Source organism: Gobius niger, assembly GCF_951799975.1.
Source record: "Gobius niger genome assembly, chromosome: 6".
NCBI lineage: Eukaryota > Metazoa > Chordata > Actinopteri > Gobiiformes > Gobiidae > Gobius > Gobius niger.
In genome coordinates, this window is record NC_136857.1 from 9105484 (window position 1) to 9125194 (window position 19711).

The 19711-nt window shown below is 40.5% G+C and overlaps 1 protein-coding gene across 3 annotated transcripts in view; it reads right to left on the reverse strand.

The window, feature by feature from the left end:
- Positions 1–10693, reverse strand: part of LOC306964461 (IQ motif and SEC7 domain-containing protein 1-like) — a 135379-nt gene extending 124686 nt beyond the window's left edge. For 2 of the 3 annotated variants that reach the window (XM_079558453.1, XM_079558452.1), the window contains exon 1: positions 10317–10693. In XM_079558453.1, the coding sequence (XP_079414579.1) occupies positions 10317–10573 (257 nt within the window). In that variant the 5' untranslated portion in view covers positions 10574–10693. The remainder of the gene's footprint in view (positions 1–10316) is intronic. The other variant, XM_079558459.1, reaches the window with a different exon arrangement.
- Positions 10694–19711: the final 9018 nt, after the last annotated feature.

The following is a 19711-nucleotide window of genomic DNA, read 5'->3' on the forward strand; positions in this document are numbered from 1 at the left end:
GAAGTGCAGCTAATGATAAAACATAACAAAACTTTTGTTCACAGCCTTCAGTACAATGTTATGTAGCATGTTTTGAATTATATGATCTAGTGTGGAGAAACGTTCACATGACGTTAGCATCTTATTAGGTAACTGTTGTATCATTAGTCGTTTTGTTTTGTGTTAAAAATCACAGATACCAGCTGCCTGGAACACAGCATTGCATTGTTTTATATGGTTTTAAGTTGTGCATGAAGGAGTCTAAAATAATGTGGAAAACAAGTGCATTTTCATATAAAAAGCAATTTAACGTTTGCAAAAGTTTGCAAACAAATCATTACAGGCCTATCAGTTCGTTTTGGAAGTTGTCTAAAAAAATGTAGTCTAAAAAAAGTGATGCTCCTCAAAGAGACAGGCAAAACAATTGGACTGAAAAATATCAAACTTTCCACAGATAAATAGCTACACAGGTACAATGTCAGAAGCTCTTATGACATGTAGTATAAAACTTAGAAGCAGTAATTTGGTTCAGTTGAAGTTCCTCGCTCTGTCTAATGACAAGCATTTGTGAGGTGAATATAAATTGCCCGTACAAAGGGAGTGTGTTGCTAACTGTCTGTCTGTATCAGCGTTGCAATAACAGTGACAGCAGCTATTAATTGGGGGCAATGATTCACAAAGTTCCACATCAGAAAATGTATTCATGTATTCAGTCGTGTAGAACTAGATCATGATTTAGTGATGACACCATTCGAAAATGATCAAATTGTTGAAATTGACACTCGAACAAAACTACAGAGACACAGTCCGGGAAAAATACAATACAAAACAAAACTTAATTTAAATTAATCAATGGATTGCCACTAAATTAGCAATTTGCATTTTCAAAATCAAGGTGAGGTCACAATGCATATTTGAAACATGATGGTAGCATTTTGATAGAACTATAAAAAGACTGACATGTTTTATAGAGGTTTAACTAAAGGCTTCGCAGGTTTTATACATAATGGGACCCATTTGAGACAGGGAAATCCAGTTTTCCGCAGAGGACATTAGAATACTTGCAGCTGTTGTGATTCCAATGCAATTAACCTTGCAGCTCGTCCACCAAACAACAAAAAGCTCCAGCAACAGGCCACTTCAACAGAGTGAAAGCAGAAGAAGAATGAGCAGACTGTTGTGGCTCTAAATGTCACTGAAAGGTGAAAAAAGTAAAGAACATCAATTGATATATCCAGCCAGATTTAACTGCATCCGAGCTCTATAAAGTCACAGCTCCATCTTGCCCTCAAAATCCATCTGAATTTTGGCAATCTCGAACATTTTGGCAAGTTCCGCTAAGCTGTCCCGCGTCACCCCCAGCTGTGCGCCATTTCCCCGCTCCACCTGCACATCCTCATTACAGACATCATTATCGCTGCCATTTAGGAGACACATCAAAGGCCACCCAACTTCTGTCCGCACTGGTCTAATGGGAGTCAGCGGGGGCCACGCACAGCTGTGGCCACAAAACAACAGAAAAACGGAGACGAAAAAAAGAAGTTTGGTCAGTTGTGGCTGGTAAAAACGCCTCTGGTCATTGCCGGGGATTTATGGCATGCCCTCGAATGCAAATCATCCCGGCGTGGACATTAATCCGGCGGGGGTTATTTCATTAGAAGGGGGGGTGCGGAGGAGAGGGAGACTCGTGAGTGCTCGTAAATTTTGTTTGGCACTCTGATTGTTCAGCAGATCGGCCGCAAATGACTGGACAGCTACAACAGCACGCTCCTTCACACTGTTATTTTGTGCCCGCTGATTCCCAAAACACATGCTACAGCAGTGAGAGCTACAGAGGGCTATTTACGAAGGTGTCAGTCAAACAAACATGAGTCAAGCCCACACTATAGGGATAAGCTGGGTTTACGAAAAGGCTGTTAATCATTGACACATTATAGAAGCTATTAAACGATAATCATAAATAACATTACAGCTACAAAATGTAGTCAGAAATCTTTTTGGCTTATTCACCACATTAACGATAAAATGATAAATCACAAACATGGAAAGCACAGGGGCACCACTTTTATCTCAAAAACCAGCAGCACTGTGCGTCCATTTGCGTTTGTGCGGCAGGTAATCACCTACGGGAATAGTAAACTACGACCAAATACGGATTTACAGGATGTATGCTGCTGTTTTTCTGCTTTCACAGCTCTTTAGAGATGTTAACTTTGCGTCGCTCTGGCACCCGTCCTGGTTTTTGACTTGGCACCGGTTCAAGGAGAGCGGGGCCATCTGAAACATCCATATCAGCTCCATTAAAGCATTAACGCACGGGGAGTCCTGGAGTTGTCACATCCCTCAGCAGTATTTGAACATCTAAAGATTAGGCCACCTTTACTAACACTTCAATGCATCATTCACGCCTGATAAATAAACACGTAAACAAACTAATTTGGAATCTTAAGTGCAGGCCTAACGACGCAATTCAGGGATGAGATTCTAGGAGGTGAAGACTAAGGGAAGCTATTTTTAGGTTAAGGTGGATGTATAGAAGGAAAAGTAGAAAACAGTGGGAATTATTATCATGCAAAAAAAAAAAAAACTGGTAATGTACAATAAAATAAAGCTTCCTGATATTTCACATAACACACTTTCATTCTAAACAGAGCCTCAACCTTTTGACTGTCAAAATAATAATGTAGAATTGACACTTATTTGGCTTCTGTTGCCATGCTGTTGCTATGCTCATCTACATACCCTCTATAATGAATTTGCTGAATGTTTGAGCTTTTTTAGCATGTCAAAATACAATATCCCGAGCAACTCCAACAAAAAACTATAAGAGTTGTGTAATTCATGGTTCATTAATCCTAAAACTTCACTCTGACCTAAGGGGTGGGACGATAAACAAAAATATTGTTGATAAAAAATACGTCAATTAATCAATCGCCACATTTTTGGATTATCGTGATTATCGTGCTAGAAGATAATCGCTAAATCCATCAGACAACCAGTGCCGGTAACTTAGTGGGTACGTCTCCATGGAGATGTGACTAAAGTCAGCAGTATGTAAGATTTCAGTAGGTTAGTTCCTCCTGCCAAATCCATTCTTTGATTACCCACTGCAGAAATACCATTTTCTGTGTCGAGCTGCTCATTAGCTGCATGTTTTGTATTGATGACAACAGTATAGTCCGGAATGTTACACAGTGTGCCCTTAAATACTTACTTTATCTTTCACTCAATATGACATTTACAGCAAACAATGAAGAGGAATATTTAATAATGATCATTAATCGCATTATTTTGGCCAAGATAATCGTGACCCCAAATTTCATTATTATCCCATCCCTATTCTGACCTCTTCAGGAGCCCAGAACACTACCCTCCGTACGCTGATGTCATCAGTATATTGCTTTTCTGTGTTTTAAAACCTGCATATTTACTGGAATTTATTAGCTGAGACAGTTCAGCACTCAATTTGCCTCCATGATAAATCATTTATTAACAGCTATTAGAGGCTAGGCATTTTCTACTATCAGAAACATGGACTTTTACCAGTTGTATACATTTACAGTACTTCGAATGATGAAAAATTAAACGCCAATGCTAAGGTGTCCAAAAGCAGATTAAAAAGCGAGCATATTTAATTAGAAAGAACCCTGTTTTAGCACAATCTATTCAGATTGTGCTAAAACAGCCCTTTAAAAAGATACAGTTGGAGCCATATAACAAAGCAGGAAAATGACAACGCAAATAGGCAATTGGATCAACTCTGTTTTCCAAGGTGGCAAGCAGCAAATAAGCTGTATTTTTCTAACCTACAGACCAAACCATTTAGATTCTCAACCCTCAAATAGAAAATAAATACCACTGTGCAGCCAGCACTATTCCCACATGAAAAAAGTGAAGCAGCTCTTTTGTCATGTGAAGGACATTATCTCAGATAGCGATCGCGTCAGCATCTCCAATATTGTTTACACGCGGCCGGCTATCCTGGGCCCAGGACGGGGCCTGAATGCTAAACGCCGGGCTTCCAGATGCATTCGCTGGCGCTCAGATAAGGAACGAAATCACACAATTCTGTCTGCAGCCCCAGTGAATGCCTTTATATCTCCTCCTCCGATTAAAACACTTCAACTGCGCCGAAGCTATTTCAAAAACTTCACAAAACACCTGGAAGCAGATGAGAATTTATTACGGTCAGACGTGTGCTGCAGCGTCTTTGCAATTTGAGCTAACTGACAATGAAAGGGGTCATTTATCACCAATGCGCTTCCCAACAACTTGCCCAGGAAAGCGCGTGAGTGAGATACAAGTATGAGTAACCATGGTCTAGCCGTTAGAAAGAAACAAACAGTGTTAGAGGAGAGAGCTGTGAGGGAACTGCATATGGTCAGCATAAATAGTCTGTGGCAAAGGGCTGACACGGCAGGCAGCTTGAGGAGCCATTAAAGCTAAGAAACGTGATACGTGTGTGCACGACTTGTAATCCACCATAGAACAACTCAAGGGAGAAAAAAAAAGTGAGTGTTTTTATCCTTTTTTCTTTTTTTTCTTTTTCTGCTGAGACTGACTCCGGTGCTGAGGTGGCTTTAGTGCTCCTTACGGGTAATCACCAGGAGGGGAATAAGTTTATGGATCCACATTAGGGTCAGCGAGCAGCCAGCCGATTACCAATAGCTCTACACGGATGGCCTAAAGCATGTCAACCAGGAAAGGGAGGGGAGAGAGGAGAGAAGGAGATGGAGATGGAGGGGGGTCAGAGACATTCACAGAGAAATGTGTTGACTTGGCAGCATCAGTCCACTATCAGCTGAGCATCACATTTCCTGCACTTCCTCTCCGCTCTTTGTTGATGGTAAAAGAACAACCCAGGTTGAAAGTTCCCGACAACAGGCGACCGTCATGCCATGAGTCATTACAGGGGAACTTAGTGCAGGTGCCAATAACAGCAACGGCTTCTTTCTCTCTATGGCGACTTTTGAACAATTCAGAGAAGGGCTTTAGAATATTGATTACTTCCAGTTATGTTAAAGTCTCAGAGTTTTAGCATTTGAAAGAAGACTGAGGTATGAACAGCTTTATGAGTACAAGATTGCAATTGAGATGTTATTGCAAAGGTCTAAAAGTCTAAACTTCAAGTTCAAGTTTAACAGTCCATGAAAAGTACTTATGGAGACAGAGCTTTTGTTTCTTTCAGAGGTTATTGAGTTACTTAACCTCATAACCCTGGCCTTAACTCCAGTTCAGTTTAACCCAAATCTTAAAGCTTCTCGACCGAAGCTTACAGACTATAGGCCAGAGTAACGCCTCATTTGAATGCTAAGACCTACAAAACTGATTGTAACTTAACTGTTGCGCTTTCGTATTTTTCCTCATGTTTTTGTCACTTTTTAGTTGTGTTTTTATTGTGTTTTTGTCACTCTTTTTGTTGCCTTTTCATCCTAGTTTTCGTCTCTTGTTTTGATGCTTTTTTCAAGAAGCTTTTAGATTTGGGTAAATCCAAACTGGAGAAAATGTGCTCGGTTCCTTAACGTGGTGGAGGGGTTTGAGCGCCCGAATGATCCTAGGACCTCTGTTGTCGGGGGCTTCGTGCCCCTGGTAGAGTCTCCCATGGCAAACAGGTCCTTGGTGACGGGTGGTGACGGGTCAGACAAAGAGCGGTTCAGAAGCCCCTTATGAGAGACCAACAGGCCCGGTTAATCGTGAGGCCGTCCTTCTGTGGATCCACCACCTGCAGGAGGAGCCATAAGGGGCTGGTGCAATGTGATTTGGGCAGCTCGGACGGCTGCTGCCACGACCCGGAAACGGACAAGTGGAAGAAAATGGATGGTTGGATGGATGGAAGTTGTGATTTTGTTAACAGATCTGTATCGATCTGTATCGTCCATCATTTTGCTCAAACCTTTCAAACCACGTAAGAAACAATTGTCTCTAAAAGTAAGTCTTTAAGATGATTAAACCTGGTCAAAAACATGCACTAGATCAAGTATAAACTAGGGCTAAACCATTTCCAACTTCTGACTGAAGCATTTGTAAACAAGAATCCATGAGAAAGAGAAAATAACAAAATACAATTGTTGATCAAAGAACTGCCGAAAAGTTTGAATAACAACTGAAGCAGCCGGCATACACAAGTTTGAGAAAAACACTTGCATAAGACACAAAAAATGCAGCAATTCCGTATCTTTCCATCACTCTGGTGATGGTTTGGCACAAATGCACACATTATGTATTCATTGTATTATTGTAATATGTACAGCCTGCTGAACTTTGAAAGGAATCCAATTCAAATGAACCTCCAAAGTATAACTCACCTGAGGCTGTGATTAAATAAGTGGCAGCAAAAAGGTGTTATATTTTTCGATCCAATAAAACTCGCAGCGTGAACTCAGCAGGTTAACGTTCTGCCCAACAGCTACGAGTCTCTGGGTTCAGAAGACCAGACCAGGGTTTTTTTATCTGTCTTCGGCGGTGCATTCCTAAAATTTCCCTGAATCTCAAAACACAGGCTGCGTGCTGGTGTCTCATTGTCTAGATGCCTGAAGAGATACTGGTCAGAAATCGCATTGTCCTCTTAGGAAAACTACAAACTTGCGCTTAACAAGCACATCCACATCATTTCGGGAGCGATCCTCTAGATTAAAGGGTAGCTACTAGGACCTTTTGTTGCCATGGAAACTTCAAGTGAGGCCTATTGACAAGATGGAGGAAAAACAGGACTCAAAAGCAAAGTAGTTTGTTCTTGTTTTTGCGCCGTATAAAAGGCTGTTTCCATGGTAATGCTTGTTTGATGTTCGCTGAGAGACGGAGTTCGCATCTACTGCTCATTAAATGATCGAAGTCTCGTTTGAATTAAACTCAAACTTGCTCAACGGGACGGAGAGAGAGTCTTACCAAAGCAAAGTGAAAAGTTGCGTAGTCATCCGAATAAATGCACGAGTAGAAAAATGTACAGTATACAACAATTGGGGTGGAACTGCAGTGTGATGACACGTTTAGACAAAGTTAAAGAGTAGGGAGTTCGTTTTTGGACCCAGCCCTAGTCATGGTCAAATCAAATATTTGTTTTTCCTGATAATATTTCGTAATGTTGTTTTAGTCACGATTACAAAAACATCCTACATGACGCTGAAGTTGCTATTGCTTACATTGTTTTGTAAAAACACAGGGAGAACACTACACAGACAGGCCCCACAATATCCAGAAATCGAACCCCGGACTTTTATACTAACCACTCACCCACAGTGTTGACTTTTCACCCAGAGTTTTCCCAGCAGATTTAGGCCTTCAGTACATTCCTTCACTATACTAACGCTTTAATGTCATCAATCTATCAAATACATGCATGACTTTTAATAAAAAATAATAACTTCGGGGGAACAAAATCTTTTATCTATCACATACAACTTCAACGAGACAAATAAAACTTCTGATGGAGAAAATTATATTTCTCACTAGGGGTGGGCCATATCGTATCGCATATTGCAATACCAGTATCATTTTCTGATATCATTGTCATTTTTTATATCGTTGAGGACATGATAGATTTTGCATGCGCACTTCCAACTGTCAAGACCAGACGCAGACGGAGATTGATGGGAAAGCTGGTATTTTGTCCATTGTCAATTATATCGTCAAATCGTAATTTCTTTTTTGTATAATCGAGATATAGATTTTAGGCCATCTCGCCCTGCCCTGTTTCTCACTCACATACAACTTGGAAGTATACTGCTTATCAAACGTTACTCAAATGTATAACGGACCAGTCAAAAAGCACTCGCCACGTATTTCAGGAACCAAAACGCTCACTTCTCAAATATAAAAAAAGCTTCTTCCTCTTATTTCCTGATCACACGGCTCATAGCAACCACAAGAGATAGAGCTGGCACCGGAGTGACAAAACAGTGAATGTTGTTGATACAGGATGCCGTTTATTGCTACAACACTCCTGGGATGGAAAACACGAAAGTACATCTGTGATATAAAATTGTCAGCACTAAACGTTTACAGATTTTGGGGTGTTTGAGCCTGTTTACACATGCACTGCTGTATTAAAATGACGTCAAGCCAAATAGTACTGTTACACATAGCAAAGTTCTTCTCAGCAAAGAGGTTGTGGGTAAGATTCCTACTCTGACTGACTATCAATGATCTGAGTGGGCTTCTACCATTTGATGTTGATGCTTCCTTGGCACTTGAGCTCCCTTCTGCACATAGTGATGTGCTACGTAATGAATAATAGGAGCAATTTCTCACACATAATTCTATATTCTATACTGTGGTATGACTTGCATAGGAATGAAAGGCATTGAACAGCTATTCTATGAAGGTGGTGGGTGAACTGTAGCTGAGGCTTGATTATATCACAAATCCAAATGAAAAGCAGATAACAGTGTTTAACCCTAAGCAGCAAAATGTTTAGCAAATTCATTATTAATAAAACAACAAATGGACGCAATATCTAAAGCCATGCACCCTGACTGCATGCACTTTGTCATGCAGTCAGGTCTTATTCTAATTTACATGCACTTGGTCCTGATGTTGAGTTCTTGTAAGCCTTGTTTTGAAAATAAACGAAAAAAAGCATGATTTATTGAACGATTTCAATAGTATCATCATTGCAATTTACAGTATATATACAGTATATGGTCAGAAAGAATTCTAATGCTAACTGTGTATAACGGCAACAGTTAAATCCCGTTCTATATCACTCCACTGCAGCTGTTTCCATAGTAACAACAAACAATTCAGCTGGAACTAGCTTCAGGTAAAACAACTTAAAAAGTGAAAACTCCAGCCCAGGACTTAAAAAAAGAAAAAGAAAAAGAAAAGGCAAACAGGACCAAATGAACAGTTTGAGTTTGGGGGACCATGGTATAAGTGGATTAAACAACTTGAAGCTGTGCATTAAACAGTTTTAATGCATTTCACTGAGGAACTCGACGTTGTGCATTGAAACTGTATAACGCACGGCTCCGAGTTGTCTAATCCTCACATATAAGCGCTATTGAATATCTTTTCCCTTAATACTGTGCAGTCCTATATCTTCCTTTTGTGCTACTTTTTATTTGATCTATCGGATTACATAACCTTTACTTTGGGGCACTTGATAGCACATGATCCACACAACTGTGCTATAATCTCATCCAGACCGTGATCAAACACAGATGCTAAAAACTTGCCAGCTTTTATCCCTGCAATATATTATGATTTATTGAGGGTCCACGCTAAAGGTTACAGTACGTCCTAATCTCCTCGAATCCCCGGCAAAGACGTACTGTATGTGACTCATCTCTATTGATTTGCTGCCACTGGTTTTCATGACACCAACATGACCCTGGAGACAAAGGTCAAGTGCGTCCATGGGATTTTAGCGAACTGTCACCAGTGAGTTAAGTGTCTACATCCCGGGACATTTTTTAGATTTGGCCAGTGGAGTGTGAAGCCAGAGGTTAGCGGCTAATCCCCAGAGTCCCCTATATCCCTCTATGAAGGTCTTTAAAGCTGCACTCCTGATGTAAAAGTCTGTGCTATACATTCAGCCCCGCTAGAGGCTAAGCCAGTGCATGCAACTCTTAAAATAAAACTGCATTTATATCCCGGTTCCAGGTTGGTCCCAGAGGTTATGGGGGGGGGGGGGGGGGAGCTGTTAAGCCCATACATCACAGTTGAAGCGCCCCAAAGAAGTAAGAGAAAAGTATGGGTTTAAAGTTACCGATGGGAGAAAGATGACAAAGCAGTACGGCTAGTCTCACATCTCAAAGTACTTGATCTGCCTACATAATGATCCCCAATGCACACATGGAGAACGCAGGGACTTTAAACCATTAAGAAGTTGGAGAGGTTGTGCAAATAGGTAAGCGCAGACAGTATGCAAACAGAAAGCAAAGACAGTCATATGCAAAGTGTAGCCAGTTAATATGCATCAGTGTGTCTAATTACTGATTTCCACTGCAGAAGACAGCGTTAGGGGCAATACAATGAAAACATAAGTGCTTTATCTTCAAATGTGTAAGAAGAAAGAAAAGTTAACATGTGAGGACTCCTATAGCCTTGCTTTATGACCTGGTTTGATTTATGGCACAAATTTGTTACAGAAAACATCTTGGCATCAGTGCAGTAAACTGTTGGCAAAGAGCATGGATGGAGTTGGGGGGGGGGGGGTAAAAATGCTGACTCTGAGTAGTATACAACCAATTCTGTGAGTGTGTGTATTTATTGTATGCAGAAAACAGTGCGTAAGAGGAGGCACAGCGGTATGAATTCGGAATAACAAAGAGAAAAGACTGAACTCCCGCTGTCACTTGTAAAGAGGGGGTTGTCACGTATATGGACTGGCGTCTTACTTCTCGTGTGTGATGTGCTCCTTGATGGCTCCCAGTGCGCTCAGGCTGTTGCCCTGCTGCAGCCTGCAGATCGCCAGGTGCCGCTGGTACTGATCCTTCAGACAGGCGTTCTCCGTGCACAAGTCAGACACTTGCTGCTCCAGCTCCTCTATCCTGCCCCTCTGCCTCTCCAACAACTCCTGCTGCGTCTCTATGATCTTATTCAGCTCATTTAGATATTCCGAAGCCCGCGTTGGGTTCTCCGCCAGGGTATCCATGTCCGTGTGCTCTCTCTCAGCGGCACGGGCACAGGCACAGGCACAGGCAGGTCCGATTCTGCTTGGTGTTTTAACAATCCAAGAAAAGATTGCGCCTTTTACGCCGCGTCATTGTTTTAACAAAGTCGGTTGGTGAATCAAAAAAAAAAAAAATCAAAAATACTTCCTATAGATGAAAGTTCAAGTGGAAAAAACAAAACTAGAAGCTCCTGGTGTGGTTAAAGGAATCCGTCATGGGAACCGGGAGTGTTGTCAAGCGCTCCAGACCGACCACAGAGTGAGGAAGGTTGTAGTTCCGTGGAGTGAGGCTCTTCCTTGTGCTCTCGCTGCCAACGCTACGGTGTGGCATTTTTTTTTCTTCTTCCCCTCGGAGGTGGAGGTGTCTCTCTCGCTCCACGCCGCTCCCGTGACTTTTCGTAAACACTGGCAGGCAGGCAGGCAGGGCTGGCTGGCTGTCAGGTGGGCGGGACATCCAAGTTTTATGAATCTGCAGGTCGCATTAGGCGCATAATGGCTTTGCAGACGCACACAGCGGGGCAGGGAACAAGTGTGCACTTCCTCATGCGGAGACGGCCGACAGAATGGGATTTTTTTTCTTCTTCTTCTGTCTCTCCCCCATGTCCTTGTCTTCCACATAGAGTCGCGAACTTTCCGTACATTTTTCACAAGCTGACAGACATCGGGTAGCCTTATGCGCGAGCGTATCCTTTCCATTATCATTTTGAGCACCACCAGTGGAGAAAGATTACTGTGGTAGCAATTTGAATAGCCTGATTTCAAAATATGCAAATACATGTAGGCCTATATTCATTTAAAGTGCATGTGACACGTTAGACACAATTTTTGCTAAAGCGTAGTTAACACAACTATGTCATATTTTGCTAGAGGTTGTGCCCAGCTTTCTTTAGTTTGACATTTTTTGTGATGTTTACAGTTTCATTTCCTGATTAGACACCGACAGGAAGTGACATAGGCGAAGGCAAACAATTTTAAACCGTTGCCATGCCAACCATGTTACGTCAATGGGAAATGAGTGCTATTGAACTTTACCTTTATCTATGTCACTTCCTGTCAGCAGCTTAAAAAAAAAATCAAATCGGACAGGCAGCAGCAGAGTTTAAGCCCCATGGTCTTACCCCACCTCAAAATTAAAGAATGCAAAACTTATAAAAATAAAAATAACGATAAATGTGGAGGTGGATATTAGCCAGGTAAAAACACTACTCGATCAAGTGAGCAGACCCTCTCCTCATCTGGTCAGTGGGTTGCTCTGAGCTGATGGAGTATTCCTCTGCGAGCTGCCTCCCCAGGGTCGGGCAGCAGTAGAGTTTAAGCCCCTGGTCTTACATCCATTTCAAAAAGGTATTGAACTTATATAAGTAAAAATGATTAATAAATAAATAAAATAAAATTATAAGCATTGTATAATTGGAAAGAAATGTCTTCTATTTGATTGATTTTACTATTCTTTATTGTATGACTATTACTATTATTATTATTAGTATTTTTCTGCTCCTTTCTATGCTGCCAAACTCTCCTTCTCTTGTGTTAACCCTATAAACATATCCAAGTCGCACTTAGCATTTCATACAGGCACGCACGCGCACACACACACGCACACACACACACACACACTAGAATAGAATTTAAGGTAGCACTTCTAACTTGTGCCTTGTTTTGTTGTTGTTGTTGTTGTTGTTGTTGTTGTTGTTGTTGTTGTTGTATAGAATTTATGGTTATTACACGTCAGTGGAATTGTCAAAAAAAATAAATAAATAAAATCAAATAACCTTTCTATAAACCCCAACATCTTCTATAATCTGATTTGGCCTGCAAATAAATATAAATACAGTAGAAGTGCCTGATTTATTTTCTTTGCTTATATAGTAGATACACTTTCTTACGATGCTTGTACTTAATTGGAAGCACAGGATTGGATTTCGACTGGAATTGTAGCCGAACATATTTTTGGAGCGGCCAGCTATTAGGGTAAAGGAAGGCATCATCTAACTTTTATGGCTGGCTATCTCTTTGCCATTTGCTCTGCTTGCCTGAGTCTTCAATATGCCCCCTATAAAAGCAATAGTGGACAGATTGAGGTCTCAGCGGCATCACTGGGAGGTAGGCTGTATCTGAACTGTGAGCAGTGAGAGATGTGTGGTTTGTCAAACTGTGGTACGCACAACTGATGGCACACAGAAGGAAGGAGGGAGGCAGTGTGTTTTTTTTTTTTATCTTGATTGTGCATTGAAGACTGCAGTAAGTCCTCGTGTGGATCTGGTTTCGGTTGATGATTTTTTGTCCCGGGGGCTTGGTCAGAACCTGGTTTTGTCCAAGGAATGACACTACAGGCCAGTCAAAGCAGGTATAACCAGTCCAAAATCTGGTCTTAACTAACCAGAACTAGACTTAAATGAAACCAGACCTGCTTTAGAGCTGTGTAGTCCTCGTACAATCCTGATTTCTCAGATTTGGATCCATTCAAATGATTCCTCAAGTCCTCAATTAGACTACTTTAATGTAAATCCTAGTCAAGGCCTGGTTTAGATGTGGTAAGTCATTTGGTCCACAGTTTAGTCTTCATTTGGCAATACATTAAACCTCTATAGTGTTACTTGGTTTGTTTTTCTTGGACTTAGTTGGACCAAATTCAAGATTTCTGTTCATTCACATCTAACAAAGCCACACTGTAACAAACATATTCTCCAAGGTGATGCTAAAAGTCAGAAGATCATTGACTAACTACCTGCAGTGGAAGTTAGAGTTTCAATTACAAGAAGAGAAGAGAAGCATGTCAGAAGTCAGGTTAAAAAGATGTCATAACTTATGTGGTTCCTATAACAGCACAATAGCGCTCTGCATTCCTTCCCGCACAGTCAGTTCATGTGTGGGGCAAGCCCAGCGAGAATGACAAGAAACTTTTCCTCATCTAGCTTGTAAAACTGGAATAGGCGCATCTATACGGTGACAATAAGTGCAAAGCTTCAGGGAGAAGGAGTATAAATGAACTGTTATTTTGTGTGAGGATAACCTAATCCCAGCGGCAACAGGCCAAATTGGACAACAGGCCTTGACATGCCACCCACAGGAAATATACATCCCAAATCCAAGGCTGTCTATGGTTCCCGGTGGTTCAAATATATAGGAAGTGCAACATCATTAGACAAACTGGCCTCTATGGGAACAAAGCAACAAAAGCAACATAGTCTTGAAGTAAAACTATATACAGTATATAAGTGCGGTTGTTCTCTTATCATATTTTACCCAGGAGTGACCACAATAGAGAAAACACAGAAGGACCCAAAGTCGGATTACAACTAATAGTGATGCACTTTACATTTGTCAATATGTTTATTTGTTAAGCACCTTATTGTCTTGCTCGTAATACCCCAAAAGTGGCAAAAATCTAAAACTGTAAATCAATTTTTGGTGTACACGACAAAAGAAGAACAAAGAGCGTATAATCCATTGTATAAATTATTGTATACGTTTAAAATATGCGTAGTCACTGAACGGCAAAAATGAATTACTGACTCTGTAAAGATGAGACGGTTTGGGAAATGGGGCCTTGATACGCTTGGTGCTGAAGGAAAGTGCAGAGAGGTGACGGCTTGAGAGGCTATTGTTGGAAACGCAAGGGAAAAAAAAAAAGCAAGACAGGTGACAGGAGGTAGACCACTTGAGATTGGGAAATTGATCTTATGGCATTAACACATCAGAAGAAAATGGGACGCAAGGGATATGATATGTGTGTAAATCTAGACAGCATTTAGCGCTTTCTTTACAGCTTTTTGATTAGCTGGGGCTCACAGATGTGCAGTACGTGCGGAAAGGTTTTAGGTCTGTTCATAATTTCTGTTTTATTATGTAGCGGCACTGAAATCACACAAAATTCATCTATAGCGGTAAACGTTCTACGTTAAATAAAACAAACGCCTCATAATTAAACAATAATTATTAACATACAATTAAACAAAAACTACAGACAACAGAACCATTCACTTGCCCTAAATTACTTGTTATTGTTTTCAAACACTAAACAAGATTTGGTTGGGTTTACACCATGTTCCTCATATTTTTCAGTAGAGTACCCAGTGGTGGTTAAAGTACTTGATTTTATTGAAGTAAAGTAAAAGCACTGGGCAAATAGCAAGTAATAAATATTTGCTGTGGTAGTTTAAAAAGTAGAAAGTGTGGCTTCAAAAACACCTAAATTTACCATCTCTATAGGGATACTGTGTTTGGAGACTGTGGCATTGACGGAAGATCTGCACAGCGCCACCTACTGTTCAGAAGTGTGCATTATGAGGAACATTATGGACAAAATATGCTGCCAATTTTATACTCTTTTTGGAATATAGTGTAGAAATGTATGTTTAAAATGTAGTAGAGTAGAAGTTATCAACAAAAATACTACTCAAGTAAAGTAAAGAGCCTTGAATTTGGGTAGTTACTGACCAGCTCTGGGAACCCCACAGCACTTTCTCACTTCTTGAATATAATTATGAGATGCTTTACGAGCCCTTATATAAAGACTATAAACATTTTAAGTGCCTTGAGTCGTAACAAATCGCATATGCACCAAAATCATTGCGACATTTGGTAGCTATTTCTATAACTTAAGTATGAGAAAGTGGCCCCAATATCATATCCGAGTGGGGTGGAACAGCTGTAATTTCGATCGTAACCTCAGCTCACTCTCTTAGTGGCTCGGTGTACTTCGGAAACTACTGCAGCCTGTGATTTGTGGACGTGCCTGCCGTGAACTGCAGGATATTAAGCACTTGAAAACATACTGCTTGTCCTTATTATGCTCTTAGGTTCTCTTCCCCTTTTCCTCCTGGCCGCTCGGTCGCATGTGGGTGCCAGCGTGGGTGCTTGGGCTTGCCGGGGAGATTTATTTTGTGGAGGGGACTCGTTTATTAGCACAGGGGCACAGATACTCATGCCAACTGAGAGGGGACAGGTGTAATCATTCAACCGGTGGAAGTTTTTTTTTTTATATATATGAAATTAAAAGAGACCTTGATAGAGTAAAACTTTTTTGTGTGTGTGTGAAAAGGTGGAATGGTGCTTACAACTATGGGCCAGAGATGAGGAAAACCTTGGAGCAGTCACTTAAGAGTATGCACTGGGCAAAAGGGGCTTGTTTAACCTCTTAACCCCCACCTGAACCGAGCGCATTTTGTCCAGTTTGGCTTTACCCAAATTTAAAAGCTTCTTGAACAAAGCGTAAAAACAGCAATGAAAACGGGGATGAAAACCCAACAAAAAGTGACAAAAGAGCAACAAAAACAGAATGAAAAAGCAAAAAAAGAGCCACAAAAATGAAAACAAAAAACAAAACACAAAAACAGCACTAACGAAAGGTCGGGGGTTCGAATCCCGCCTCCTGAAGGTGCAGCTGTCGTTGTGTCCTCGGGTGTACAGTGGTGTATGAATGAGAGTGTGTAAAGCGTTTTCGGTGCCAAATGTAGCTGGAAAAGCGCTGTATATCTTGAAACCTTTTACCATAGTCTTTGGCCATATTTCGCAATAATAAAGGTGCTTATGATTCAATTAAATTTATATACAAAGCTCAACAGCACAAGGGGCATCACAAAAAAATGCTGATTTGGTTTGTAAGAAGAACAGTTTGAAATTCAACATTGAGATAGATATCAGACAATGAAACAGACAAGTAACCTGCATTTACCTCATGTCTTTATTATTGCGAGATAAGTTTGACTCACAAAACCTCCATTATGCCTCGAAGTTTTTGTAGAATAGAATAGATTTTTATTGTCGACACATAAAAACACACGACAAGGACAACACAAACAGGCCCAGTAGAAACTCATAGTCCAACTCTTGTTTAAGTGCTAATCAATATCAGTTGCCAATATTGCTGTCATCGCCCTGACTTCCGAGAGCGTAAACATGTGACTTTTAACTCCACACAGAAGGACACTCCACACAGCCCCTTGCTCCCTCTCCCGCTGGGAAAACATCCTTACCATTCCTGTCAGCTCTCATTCAAAATGGCCTTTTGTCTGTTGCCCTCCACTGACAGCAGAGCCATCTGGAACAGTGGTACTTTGGCCTCACCGGGGACGCGTCGACGCTCGGCCGCCCAAAGGCGCTCCCACTGGACGAGCCTGACAGGTGGGGTTTATGCAGCCCCCTCCGCCTTAATCGAGGAAATAAATTGGGTGTCATTTTAGCTTAACATGGATGGCTACTCTAATGAGCTATAGATATACTGAATGGTTTAAAAAGCCACTCGTCGTCTGCGCTTGATGGATGTAATTTAAAAATGGCCATTTCCACTTCTGAATCTCATCATGCAAAATTTAAACTATTGAAGAGCTGTGCTCTAAACTAGAGGAGGCAATCATTTACACATCTGTATACAGCACAGTGCGCCTCATAACAGGACATGGCAGGCGACGCAACAGGTCGAATACAATAAGAGCGAGACTTGAAGGACAGTCCCAAAAGAGTTCCTAACTATGCAGATAGAATTATAATACTAAAATACACTTTCTATGTATTGGCTTTTCTTTATTTTCAACACTATTTACATTGTGTGATTCTCACTGAAGACATTAAATTATGAATGAACACATGGGATTATGTAGGAAACAAAAAAGGGTGAAATAACTGAAAATATATTATGTTGTATATTTATGTTACACCATTTCTGGTAAGTACATTGTGAAGCTCTTTGACAAAAAGTCAAAAGTGTTCAAAGCAGTGAGTAAGCAAAAGGCTATTTTGAATAATTAATATCAACACAATTCCATTATGTGTTCACTGGATGCCTTCAGTGAGAATCTACGATGTAAATGGTCTTGAAATAAAAGAAAATCCAATACACTTAAATAATAATAAATAATAAAAGTGTTTGCAAACTTTTGACACACATTTCAATTGATCATTATGTTCAAGCTTTTATTTCAAAATTATAACTTTATTTTTTTGGTTTGTCACATTGGAGAAGGTTGTCAGTGTCACCAATGGTAAAGAATAAACGGATCACAAAGAAAAAAGGTTGGAAAGCACTGTAGGCTATATATAATTTCCATCTGTGGACAAACTTTCTTTAAACTTCTACATCATGCAAAAATGAATGTGACCCATCCATAATTGTAAAAAGCAGTGGTTTAGTACGTGTTTGTTGTGCTCCCATTTGGATTATACGAAACAAATTTCAACAAACTAACTTCCACTAAGCCACTGTGATAATATTGTTGTGCAAAAGTTGAAATGCAACACTTGCACCGAGTTGTGTACAATGTTGCGGCTGTGTTGATATCAGCACTCTATTCCTCAATACTTTCCACAGATGACATTTTCTCTCACCCTTAGCACTTAAGTTACTTTGCTTCCCAGCCCAGTCCTCATTATGCCCTTCAGCTCCTGTTGTGACCACACAGAAAGCTACACAACTCATAAACACCTCAGGGCTGTGAGCAAAGGCTGTGCCACCCTCTGAGAAATAAAGCACTGCAGGAGAATAATGCAAAGATTATAGCCTGTTCTGTGCATGTCCCACTTAGGATTATTCTTCATGTGGCGCTAAACGCTTGTGGGCTTTTGTGGGTTTCAGTAAACACACTTTCCACAACGCAGACTTAACCAAACTCTGAGAATTTCTTGCGGAGTGGTGATTTCCGAACAACAAAGCAAAGCCTATTCTCAGAAACGCTCAGGTATAGAGAGATGTTATGAATGTACCTTTAGTGAAGTGTGACAGCTGCATGCAGAGGAGGAGGCAGATGGGTCCCATGCCTTTACACATCCTCAGGGAGTCGGATATCGCTTGTTCTTTCCGTTTTGTTACTGCAAACTGTCGCGATGTAGTGTACTATAGGGGATAGTAATAAACAGAAGTTCAGCCAGGGACGCGATTTCTGCAATGCACAACAAAGGAGAGACTGAACACAACGAATAACAATGAGATGACATTTTGCATAACCATCCATTCATCAGTTAATTTTCACTACTTGGTCTCACAGATGCCAGGAGATTTATCAAGATCCTGGTCATTAAGCAGATACGCAAGGTACCTTATGTTTTTTGGAGAGTGGAGAGATTCCAGAGCACACACTATAATATTGCTTTGTAAGATGAGCTGCGAGCGATGTTCATACGATACCTACATGTTTATATAAAAAAAAAGGTAAACTGCTCCAGGGATGGAAAGCCAGCCTGACTTACTCCAAGTATGAGATACCTGGAGTAAGGCACACTTGCTTTCCAGGCAAAGATGCATCACCATTAAGTTATATCATTTACCCGGGAGAGGAAGCTGAAATTCAATTTTTCCATGAGGCTCAATATAAGATTCATTCTGCCACAGTGCATTCCCTAATATTAAAATTGACATGCCGTAATTTACTGGATGAACTGAAGACAGAGAGAATATTTATCTTTCTATTCTTCACCGCGTTGCTCCTGTTCTTTTGATTTCACAAAAGTATTGCACTTCACACACAACATTAAAGAATAAAAACTTTTAATTAGCAAAAGTAAGTTTATACAAACAAGCAAACCGGTAGGAGCTGTACACATGGCAGATTTTAACAAACAAAAAACACCTTAATCTTCTCATTATCTCAATCCGATCTGATACAAATAAATAAAAGAAAATCTTGAAAAATGATCCTCTGAGTGGCAATCATCAAATGCAGTCATTGACAGTCAAGTCACACTCCACTCGTGTCCCTGCGGTTCAGTGCTACAGTAATCCTTCCCTGGACATCTGGGCTTAATACAGAAACGGGTCACGCTGCATAACAAAGCTTTGAAAAGAGAAATGTCCAGGTAAATTTAAACTTTTCACATGCCAACTAGTTCACATTGGTTAAATCAGTCAGTTTATAATAAAATTCAGTGATGCTCTCATTCAAAATGCCCCAAAACAGGAAAAAAAAAAAAAAGAAAACATAAAAATCCAATTTAGTTTCTGCACATTTGTAGGATTTGTCACAATGTATTTGATCAATAAGACATGTCAGCCTCACACAGGGCTGTTCTGTCCTAAATACAGAGGTAATGTTTGCTAATCGTCACAGGAGAATGTTCTTACCAAAGTTCACATCTGAAAACACAAACAAAATGTTCAAAAGCAGCCACTAAAAGCAAAATGAGTGA